The sequence below is a fragment of the Salvia hispanica genome, chromosome 2 (assembly GCF_029641045.1).
Source record: "Salvia hispanica isolate PSC_SH4W2 chromosome 2, Shi_PSC_v1, whole genome shotgun sequence".
Lineage (NCBI taxonomy): Eukaryota > Viridiplantae > Streptophyta > Magnoliopsida > Lamiales > Lamiaceae > Salvia > Salvia hispanica.
Genome location: NC_142693.1, coordinates 12,979,889 through 12,990,838, shown reverse-complemented (window position 1 = coordinate 12,990,838; position 10,950 = coordinate 12,979,889). Strand labels below are relative to the sequence as shown.

Genomic DNA, 10,950 nt, shown 5'->3' with positions numbered 1-10,950 from the left:
TGCATTTATGAACATTTACGTAACGAAATTATTTGATTGTCGATACACCCTACCCAAAATAATAATTATAGTAGTACTATTCAAAATGGTGATAGGTCATCAATTGTGAGCGTAGAAGCGGCAGTTGCGCCCGCAGTCACGAACCGCTAAGGGAAATTCACATCCTAATTAAACCAGCTTCCTCATTTTTCATTACACTATAGTACAAATTCATTAACAAAATTATTATTATTATTATTTTAACTAATTCGTGGCCCATAAATATACCGTTAATCTATACTCTCTTCAACCATTTCAGAAGCTTTCTCTCTCCTCTGTTCTTGCTGAGCGAGAGAGGGAAACAAAAGCTCTGTGTTCAATCATTTCTCCATGAAGATCGAAGGTAATCTCATACTAGTATTCATTACAACCTTAAAAAAAGAAACTCATGTAAGAATATTGTATGGCAGCAGAGTGCAAAAACATTCCAAGAAAGCAGAGGAAGAAGAAGAACCTTGAAAAGCAGAGGTCGAAAACAGAAGATGAAACAGAGTCCCCTGCATCTGGGGCGAAGCTGGGAGAAACCGATGAGGAGACGTCTCCGAGGGGAGTTCTCGACATGGTGTCGAGGCTCGACGAGAAATCGGGGGAGCTCAGCAGTCTGCAGTGGAAGAAGATGTTCGGGCAGGTGAAGAAGACGTCGTCCGTATGGAAGATTTCGACCATCTCGTTGCTGGGAGGGGGTAATGGGATGTCGAAGAAGGCGCAGAGGAGGAGAGCGCAGGGGAGGCGGAGCAACTCTGAGGACGCCGGGGATTTCATCATGCCTAAACCGTCGTGGAGGAATTTCAGCTACGAGGAGTTGAGACATGCTACCCATGGATTTAGTTCCGGTAAGAGTTAGTTTTTTCAGTTATCTCAGATTTTTTTTTGTTTTTTTTGTTGTTTTAGTTTGTGTGTTAGTTATATGGAATCTTGAAAAATAAGGGGTGTCTCAAGTTGTTTTGGTAAAATCAAGAAAATGGTTGATGATTGTTGCTGTTTATGTAACAAGTCAGCAAAAGTAGTTGGTTGACATTCAAGATTTTGCCTTACTATACTAAATTCTTGAATCCATTATTTGTCATACTTTTTAATATTGGCTTCCATCAAGAATTTCAAGTTGAGATTTTGAGTCTCTCTCTTCTCCTATGTTTACTTTTGTTGACCTATATATTTTAACGGTCGATCTTGGCTTATATCGATCTACATTGATAGACAAAATGATCGGGAAAGGGGGGCACGCAGAAGTGTACAAAGGAATGTTACACGACGGTCAAGTTGTGGCAGTGAAGAAGATAATGAAGGGGGAGAAGAACGATGAAGGAAAGAACGGTGATTTCTTGGCTGAGCTCGGGATCATTGCCCACATCGACCACCCCAACGCTGCTAAGCTCATTGGCTTCAGCGCTGATCAGGGCTTGTACCTCGTGCTACAATACTCGCCCCATGGAAGCCTCGCCACTTCCCTACACGGTGATGTTCCTGCTTTTGTTGATGCTGGTCTTGGATTTGGACTATATATGATGTTGAATCATGTCTGATGAAGTGTGGTTTACTTTTTCAGGCTCAGAAGATTGTCATCTGGATTGGGGGACGCGATACAAGGTGGCTATCGGGGTGGCCAAGGGCTTGCAATACCTGCATTCGAGCTGCCAGAGGCGAATAATCCATAGAGACATAACAGCCTCAAACATCTTGCTCTCTGAGGATTATGAAGCTCAGGTTCTTGTTCTGGTTTTTCGATGTTGATTCGATACAATGTAACTGTCTTTGTGTTTGCAGATATCAGATTTTGGACTAGCAAAATGGCTTCCTGAGGGCTGGGCTCATCTTGTTGTCACTCCAATCGAGGGAACTTTTGGGTACGAAAGTCGAAAGCACACTTTTTCTTCACCCGTTGCATCTCCCTTTACATCCGTACTAATGTTTACTAAGTCGAGATCAGGTATATGGCTCCGGAGTACTTCATGCACAGGTTGGTTAATGAGAAGACAGACGTGTTCGCTTTTGGGGTTCTATTACTCGAGCTCATCACAGGGCGTCGCGCAGTTGATTCCTCCAGCCAAAGCCTGGTGATGTGGGTATGTCTGTGATTTGGTTATATTAATGCTGATGAAATAAAATACGAGACTGAAAAGGCCCGCATCTGCTGTCAGGCAAAGCCTCATTTGGAGAACAGCAGCGTGGAAGAGATAGCCGACCCTAGGTTAGGCGGGAACTACGACGTCGTGGAGATGAAGCGTGCAATGTTCACAGCATCGACGTGCATCCACCACCAGCCTACGCTACGGCCAAACATGATGCGTGTAACTAACCAACACTTTCTAATTAGTCGAGATACACATCTGCGAAAACCCTTCACGCCCACGTGTTTTGTGCAGGTTGTGCAGCTGCTGAAAGGCGATAACGGGCTGGACATGAAGCAGAAATCCATGGGCGAGCGCGTGCAGATGCTGCAAGGCGACGACTATGTGGAGGACATGAAGCTGATGTCGATAGGGGGACGAACGCTGCACATAGATGCCTGTGACGCAGAGGACTACGACTCGCCCGCGTACCTCACGGATTTGAATCGCCATATGCAGCTAGTTATGGAGTAGTGTATAATATACATAGCAACAACACTTTCAAGAATCAGGAGAGTTGAAGTTCCATGTGTTTCTCACCTCTTTTTTCTAGTATTGTTGCTCAAAATCAAGTATGTACAGAGAGCTGAGTGTACTTTTCTATTAGCTTTTTTTAAGAGGTTTGGATTAGTAGACATGTCCAAATTGAACATGAGACACAATCAAGATCAAGGAATCAAGGAATTAGAGAATATATATTTTGTGTGATTTTTATATATATGTGCTAAAAACTGCAGCAAAATTTGAGTGATTGCAGGAGCAGATAGTGGCAGTGGAAAACTGATTGAAAATTAATCCACACCAACTGCTACCTGCATCATTCAACATACATCTAAACAACCAAAGCTACTTACACCACATATTCCCATCTTCTACCTAGAAACTAAAACCTTCCATTTCATTGTTCACAAGACTAATAATCCTAAGAGTTTATATCAGGTCGGACGAGCGAGCGACACTATGGTTAGTCGACAACGAATCCCCTCGAATAGGGACTATGGGTTAAACATTAGTAGAAGAAGACCAGTATCTTTGGCTAAGTGTAGCTAGCATGTTAATAGGTGTGGTGAGGCCAGACGAAGTACTCCCCCGGCGCCTGCATCATGTTCATCGGTGTAGTCAGAGAGGAGACCGAGCTGGAGGTGTCGGAGGCCACCGGATCGTTGGGGTAGAGGTGGTGGAAGAGGTTGTGGTGGTAGTACGGAGTGGAGTTGTCCAAGGGCACGCCACATGGGATGCCCGAGGATGGCTGGATCGCAGCGAAACTGATGCTGCTGCCACCGCTGCTGTTGCACGGAGTTTGAAGCATGCTGCTGCTGCCCAGAGGCAATGCTTTGTCGACCCCCTCGAGGGAGTGCTTCAGCCGCTTTGCGGTCCCACCAATGGGGAGGGGGCTCTTTGCAATCGCCTCGACGTCATAGCGGTTCATCTCGAAATTCGTGACCGCGTTTATCCCTCGGAATTTGATCGCCGCTATGTCGTACGCCTCTGCTGCCTCCTCTTCAGTTGCTGCAACAAGAACATGTCAGTTTCGTCATTTTTCGTTATATATCTCATCATCGACACGAAAAGGAATCGGAGCGTACCAAATGTACCGAGGTAGAGATCTTTGTTCCCTGCAACACGGCCGATTCTTGCTTGCCATCGGCCTTGTTGATGATGCCTGTGGAAGTAAGCAAAATATGCGCTTAACAACGTGTTTTTCTTGATGAATAAACTTAGAAATTAACCTTGATTTCGACGAAACACACCTTGTAACACCTCTGTAGATTGATGCTCCCCTTGAGAAGCCACTGCTTTTCCTGAAAATATTACAGAAAATAATGATTTAGGCAAAAATGTGATGCCTTATAAATAGAGAAATTTTTCCTGAGTAATAGTATAAGCAAACCTTCTTAGTGAGGCTATGAACTCTTGTTTAGTCATATGCTTCATCTCCTCCACTTCTTTGGCGTAATTCGACATCTAAAGCCGCAATTCTCGGATTAGGATTATAATTCACGATAACAACCATCCGGTTTCAAGAAAAGGCGATTTAGAACTCTACCGGGAAATTAGTAGTAGCCGTAGGACCCCAGTACTTAAGAGCAGCCAAATCATAAGAACGTGCCGCCTTGTCTTCCTTATCGTATCCGCCTGCATTCCCAAATCACATGATAAACACTCACATCCATGAGATGAAATTGCATATTTGAACAAAGTTGTAGAAACAAAATTAAACGTCACTCACCAAGATAAACTGTAGCATAAAGTTCGCGTTTTGAGCAACACCGACACGATCATGGTCCATGCAAAAGACGATACATTGCGTTAGAGCAAACAAACAAAATGGGTACAAAAGCAAGGAGAGCTTCTTTATGTTAAAATTCAGCCATTCTACTTACACAAGACAGGCTCATTTTTTACCATCAACTCTTTTCTTGTTTTAACCTATGTCACATAAATTGCAGCTAAATTGGCAAATGTCACAGCCTACACTAGATAACATTTTAGTCCCAAAATTATTCACATGTTCCCATCACTAAAAATAACAACACACATTTCCTTGTCCCAATTTCCCAATATAGCAATGCATGCGATCATCACACCCCATTTTATTAAATGATGATGTTAGTAGATATACTTGAAACAAGAAACTTTTGTTTGTGGTGATGCCCATTTTCAAAAAAAGTGAGCAAATTCCAGAAATTAAGGTGGGCATTCAAAATTTCATATTTGGTCAAACCTCATCTAAAGTCATTGTCCCATGATATAAAAAGAGGCAAAAGCTAAAGTAAAAAATTCTGATAAACATTTCAGAAATTCAGACCACCAGTGTTCAGACTATGTTCACAGCCAGATGCTTGTGTTACACTTATTACAATCAAATCTAAAACAAGAATAATTTCATTAACTTTTGGGTAAACATTTCAAGAATTCAGATAACAAGATCAAAAACTTTCAAGTACATTTAGTACTACACTATTTCTCAATCAATCATCATAAAACCTGATTGAAAGATAACAAGATTCAATTTTTCTACACAATTTTCTTGGTATGATGGAATTAATTGATTATTCCTCGAAAAAAGTACAAGCCCAGAGAGAGAAAAAATGAATTAGTTGTACCTTGACGCCCTTTTCTTGCTTGGCCCTCTCTTCTACAGCTGTTATCCCATAGATGCGCTTCATATCTCCCTGTCCATCTATGTCTGCAACATCACAAATTTAATCAGATAATCAAATAAAAATCAAATCTTTTTATCTGGGTCATGCATGTAAACAGAAACAAATTCTTCTAAATCAAGAAAAAGATTGGATTTAATAAAAAAATTATTCACCTAGTGACACCTCTGTAAATCGAAGTTCTCTGACCAAATGTATCGGCGATTTTTTTGGAATCCGCGGCCACGACAGCTTTATTGGTGTTGCCGTTGTTGTCAATGTTGACGTCGAGAGACAACCCATTATTAGCGGCGGCGGGGGAGTGAGAGTAGGGCGCCAACTCGGTGGCCGACTCAACCGGAGACTGAGTCTTGGCGGCGAAGGGCGAGTCGTCGACGTTGGAGGCCGAGTTGGCGGAGAAGGCCTGGAACCCAATAATGCTCTTCAGATCTTGCTGCTCGCCTCCGTCGAAGTAGGCGGCGCCGTGGTGGTGGTGGTCGTAGATGTGGGTCAGGGAGGAATCTTGAGTTTCCGTCGAGTCGCCGGCGGCGGCGAAGAAATCCTCCAGCTTCGGCGGTGGCTGCTGCTGCTGCTGCATGTAGTGAATATCGTCGGCGGCGGATTTGTGGCTCGGCCACCCTGAAACAGTGAGTGTGATAACGAGTTGTTAGCGAGTTAACTCAGCCAATACTCAATGTGCAAATTAATTTAGTTTTCAAAAAAAAACGGAGAGATCGAGGTGTTTTAGAGTGAAGTTTTTATTGAAAGATTCGTGAAAACGTCCAGAAAAGCTGAGAAAATGCATACCAGTGGTGTAGAAGTTATCTCCGAAGGAATAGTAATGGTGGGAATGATTAGGGTGATGAGAAGAAGAAGATGAAGAGGAGTTGAGCATTTCCATTGAAGAGAGAGAGAAAGAGAGCCAGTTGTTGTCGGGCGCCATCTTTTTAATTTCTTCCTCGGTTTATAATCTGAAAATGAGAGAACATGAGATTAAGCACAAGTAAAAATCATAGTAGTACTCCACTAAGAAGCAGTAGTAGTACCTAATTACTTAATTAGCAACATCCATTCATTAATGGAGTGGGATTAAGAAGGCCAAATGCAGAAGTTTGAAATAAAGGCAGTAAAATTTAGTCAATCAACAGCTAGCAATAATAAGTAAAAGTGGTGAGAAGTTAGAAGGGTTTTTGTAGTTTATAAAGATTTAAATGTAATGTGTATGTAATGTAAGAGAGAGAAGGCAGATGGAGGAAAGTAATGGGGAGGGAAAGGCGGTTGAGTCTGCCATTCGGCGTAAAACCAGAGGGGAACGAACCATGAGGTTTTCCTTTTTCGAATTAAAGAGATGATTTTTGAATTATTTAGCATAAAGGTGATGAGATAAACAATAAACTCGACAATTTTATTTTTATATTATGCGGCAAACGTCGCGTAAGATGCGGGAAGGCGGTCTATCTACGAAGTTTATCGAGTTTTTAAATTTAAAGGGGATTTTTTAATTTCGTTTGCACGAGAGTGTCAGGGCGTCATCCCCTCTTAAAATAACATCATTCTTAGCCAATCATTTTTACATGTGGATAAATAATTAGCTTTTACGTGGCAAAAAATACCCTAAAAAAAGGTCAACAATATTTTATACACTATACAACAATTTTTCTCGGCCAGCAATATTTTGTAAACCCTCAGTCCCATAATAGTTGGGACAAAACTTTTGGGCACGGAGATTAAGAATTTATATTAAATAAATAGGAGAGATGAAAAAAATAGGAAAGATAAGAGAGAGTAAAGTAAATGATGGAATAAAATAAGAGTGATTAGATGTTTTGTCTTTTGTTAAAAAAGGAAATGACTCAACTTTGTTGGGACGGACTAAAAAGGAATACGACTCAACTTTTATGGGACGGAAGGAGTACATTATACAACAATCTATAGATTGTTGTGTAGCGTCTTTAATATTGATGTATATGTGGTATCACGGTGTCACTCTAAGAGGTATTGTCATTTTAACGTAAACCTTTTCTATATTTTCAATATGTTTTCGCCTGCTATAATTCTTTTCAAAGTACAGTTAGTTTTTAATTAGAGTGAATTATAAATTTAGATTTGGAGAATTTAGTTTCAATCTTTTTGGTACCTCAATAATTTTTATTAGCACCATTAATCTATAGACATTGTATAGGAACCTGTTAGGTTGAGATTTTTTAGCCTTATTGAAAATTGAGATGTATTTTTTACCACTCATCCACAATATTTTCGAAATGTCAACTACAAGTAGATTATGTCAACTTGGGGGTATTATCGTTAATAGCTTGCATATCAAATGTCAACAGCTTATAGTTGACATTATATATGTATAGTTGTCATTATATGTGTGTAGTTGACATGAATTATATATGTAGTTGACATTATATGTGTAGTTGACATGAATTGTATATGTAGCTGACAATAAATAAATAAATAAATAAATTTTAAAAAAATTTAAAAAAAATAAAATTAAAAAATTACTATTATTGAATAAAATGTATCATGAAATTATCATTCTGCCCTTTTATAATTAATTAATTTAAAAATATTTTTTATGTGACAAATTCTAAATCACTTATTCAATGAAAATGAATAGCTGATAATGTATCTCAATTCTCAATTAGACTAAAAAATTTCAATTGATCGCTTTGTCGTTGTATAGTCACATTCGAGAATCTTTTGCATTATATTTTAGATATTTGAACCTGTTTGGATTTTCCATAAACTATAGGAATAAAATTACCCATTAACTATATATCCATTAATATATGTCATTCAGATTTATCTAAAACAAGCAGCACTAGTATTAATATTTCATTGGGTACTTTCATTGCGATTTTGGATTTAATTTTTTTTTTCTTTCTTCTCATTATGGAGTAGTATTATTTTTTCTTCTTTTCTCCTTTTTCTATTTATTATTTTCAAAATATAAATTTAAAATAAATTAATTATAAAATTCAAAATCGCAAATTATTTAAGCAAATTCGGTTAATGATTAGTATAACTAAAAAAGATGACCAATAAGTAAGTGAAGTGGCAACTAATTAAATCATGCCCTTTTATTTTGGATGTATACATTTTAATTATGTTGATAAGTATTTACTTAATAGGAGTATGATATAATTAATTTTAAAAGTATTTTATTTATATATTGAAAGTATAAGACATTTTTGGTATATAAATCGGAGTAGTTTAGGATTCAATCCAATAGTCACTCATTTATTTAGGATATTAGATTCACAAATGTATAATAACATAATCGTATATTGCAATATGATTATTAAACTTTATTTTGATTTATATTAATATTTTTACAATAAAAAAATAAGAAGGAAAAAGAATAATAAAATGAAAAAAAAAAAGAAAAAAATTCATAATTAACTGAAACAAAAATCACAAAGAAGGTACCCGACAAAGTATTTAGTATCACCACATATTCTTAGTCAATGGACAATTTTTTCCCTCAATTTAAAAGGAGTTAAAATGGTGGAAATGTCAAAGAATAGTGCAAAAGTCCCTCTAAATCGTATTACGCCATATGTTCAGGGACTAATGGTACTAATAAAATTATCCACCATCTCCAACTATTTACACTAAACTAAAATCTATTTATGTGTGAATATCATACTATTAAATATTGATCTCCAACTATTTACACTAAACTAAAATCTATTCATGTGTGAATATCATACTATTAAATATTTATTTTACTTTAATCAGTTATTCTAAACTCAAATTTAGATGAATATTCTCTATATTATATTTTTTTTCACTCACAAAATTTAAAAAAGTGACTTAAGTTTATTTTAGTGTAAACCTAAAGATAAGGAGTATATTTAACTCAAAAACTAAAAATGAGATTGATTTTAGAGTACCATTAAAGCTAATTATCTACTATTTCAGTTTAGGTCTGAGCGTGCAATTGAAAATAGTCTTATAACTCAATTTCCTAACTCTTTTAATCATCGTAGGCTTTTGATAGGACCACAATATTACATAAATAGATTACTTAGTTTCGTTGTCAACAATACATCCCTTAAATTCATTCTTTCATTATAGTACTAGTAAGTTGTACTACTACTATTATTTATGAGTCTCTTAACTATTTCATGTAATACAAGTAGATCTGTCGGATCTATAATCTTGACCCATTGGAAAATTCATGCCAAGTAGTACAAAATAATACACGTAAATCTGTAGGTTTTCAAAAACAAAAACAAAAACTTGAATGCTTTTACAAAAGTTAATGTTGTTCTAATGTTTTCCAAATTATAGTTTTGCATAATTAATTTGTTTCAAAATCACTCATTATTCATGCTACTACCATTTGCAATTTTTTATTATGAAAAATAAATATTTTAAGTAATTAATTAAATTCTTACAATTATTATTATTCACAAAATTCTAAATTTTAACACACTCAACTAATTAAATTATTTCCAATATTACTCATTATTCGTGCTAGTTCACTTTGCAAATGTAGATTATTTTGAAAAACAAATATTTGCATATTTGATTAAATAGTGTTACGGTGTCATTGCACTTTCTGACACTGCTCACTCTTTCAAAGTTGACGACGATTTTAACAATTGTCACTATACAATATTTTGTTTCTATTTCTTTTTATTTAAATATTGAGCCATAATACTAATTTGGTCTAAAATATTCAATTTTTGAAAATCGGGTCCAAAATATTTGAAATGATCCTAAACATTTGGCATCGTTGTCGAAGTGGTCCTTTTCCGTAAAAAACTACCGGTCAACGCCTAATTAATGAATTTTTAACTTAATTAATATACTAATGCATAACTAGTTAAACAAAATTAAACATAAAATTAATAAAATGCTAAAAAATTCCAAAATCGACTATTTCTCCCTCTTTTTCCTTCTCTTCCAGCAATGGACGGCGACGATTTTGAACTCGGACAGCAGCAACGCGGAGAAACACACGATGACGACGATTTGTGGAAGATCGAGCAGAGAGAGAAAGACGCGACGACGTTGAGCGCCGGAGAGAAGAAGAGAGAGATTCCGATTTAGGAAGAACGAAGGAGAGATGGAAAAGAAGGAAAAAAATGGAGAAATAGTCGATTTTGGAATTTCTTAGCATTTTATTAATTTTATATTTAATTTTGCTTAATTAATTATGCATTAGTATATTAATTAAGTTAAAAAAATCATTAATTAGGCGTTGACCGTTAGTTTTTTACGGAAAAGGACCACTTTGACAACGATGTCAAATGTTTAGGACCACTTCGATAACGATTACAAATGTTTTGTCCTCGATTTTCAAAAAGTAAATGTTTTAGACCAAATTAAAATTCTGACTATATATTTAGGACCAATTTTGACCTTTAGTCTTAAATATTTTATTTCTTCAATCATCTAACCGTATATGAGTTGCTTTTATAATATTGTTATGGAGCTCCCAGTGTTACAATTTTGCCTTATACTTACATATTATATATATTAATACATTGTGCTAAGAATTATAGTGAATTAATCGAACATTTCATGTTATTTTGAATTAAAATGATAATTAAATAATGAAATTTTAAAGTCATATCTTTTTGCAGAACCTTTATTATTAATATTAGTCAAAATAATATGTATGTTATGATATTTTTTCATAT

The 10,950-nt window shown here is 36.2% G+C and overlaps 2 protein-coding genes across 4 annotated transcripts; one reads left to right on the top strand and one right to left on the bottom strand.

The window, feature by feature from the left end:
* Positions 1-239: 239 nt before the first annotated feature.
* Positions 240-2,841, top strand: LOC125221604 (receptor-like cytosolic serine/threonine-protein kinase RBK1). 3 transcript variants are annotated; one of them, XM_048123761.2, is made up of 8 exons: positions 240-382; positions 450-872; positions 1,237-1,494; positions 1,586-1,743; positions 1,804-1,883; positions 1,967-2,102; positions 2,178-2,327; positions 2,403-2,841. In XM_048123761.2, the coding sequence occupies exons 1-8, from the start codon at positions 370-372 to the stop codon at positions 2,619-2,621; spliced, it is 1,437 nt and encodes a 478-aa protein (XP_047979718.1). In that variant the 5' UTR covers positions 240-369; the 3' UTR covers positions 2,622-2,841. The 3 variants fall into 3 exon arrangements, with proteins under 3 accessions (XP_047979718.1, XP_047979727.1, XP_088921076.1); XM_048123770.2 differs by having other exon boundaries at positions 241-382; positions 453-872; XM_089064950.1 differs by lacking the exon at positions 240-382 and having other exon boundaries at positions 443-872; positions 2,178-2,841.
* On the bottom strand, positions 2,832-6,544 carry LOC125221597 (AP2-like ethylene-responsive transcription factor AIL6). Its single transcript, XM_048123749.2, has 10 exons — positions 6,337-6,544; positions 6,098-6,261; positions 5,467-5,929; positions 5,255-5,337; positions 4,378-4,386; positions 4,195-4,283; positions 4,039-4,112; positions 3,899-3,949; positions 3,734-3,810; positions 2,832-3,656 (listed from the first exon to the last, which is right to left on the bottom strand). The coding sequence occupies exons 2-10, from the start codon at positions 6,231-6,233 to the stop codon at positions 3,202-3,204; spliced, it is 1,437 nt and encodes a 478-aa protein (XP_047979706.1). The 5' UTR covers positions 6,234-6,261; positions 6,337-6,544; the 3' UTR covers positions 2,832-3,201.
* Positions 6,545-10,950: the final 4,406 nt, after the last annotated feature.

Bases quoted from the DNA above. Each gene is read 5' to 3' on its own strand.
- LOC125221604 (XM_089064950.1), top strand. From the start codon at position 443: ATGGCAGCAGAGTGCAAAAACATTCCAAGAAAGCAGAGGAAGAAGAAG. The intron at 1,495-1,585 runs GTGATGTTCCTG...TTACTTTTTCAG, and splicing joins CCTCGCCACTTCCCTACACG to GCTCAGAAGATTGTCATCTG. The intron at 1,884-1,966 runs GTACGAAAGTCG...AGTCGAGATCAG, and splicing joins CCAATCGAGGGAACTTTTGG to GTATATGGCTCCGGAGTACT.
- LOC125221597 (XM_048123749.2), bottom strand. From the start codon at position 6,233: ATGGCGCCCGACAACAACTGGCTCTCTTTCTCTCTCTCTTCAATGGAA. The intron at 5,338-5,466 runs GTGAATAATTTT...GTGATGTTGCAG, and splicing joins ATTTACAGAGGTGTCACTAG to ACATAGATGGACAGGGAGAT. The intron at 4,113-4,194 runs GTAGAGTTCTAA...TTGCGGCTTTAG, and splicing joins CGGCTACTACTAATTTCCCG to ATGTCGAATTACGCCAAAGA.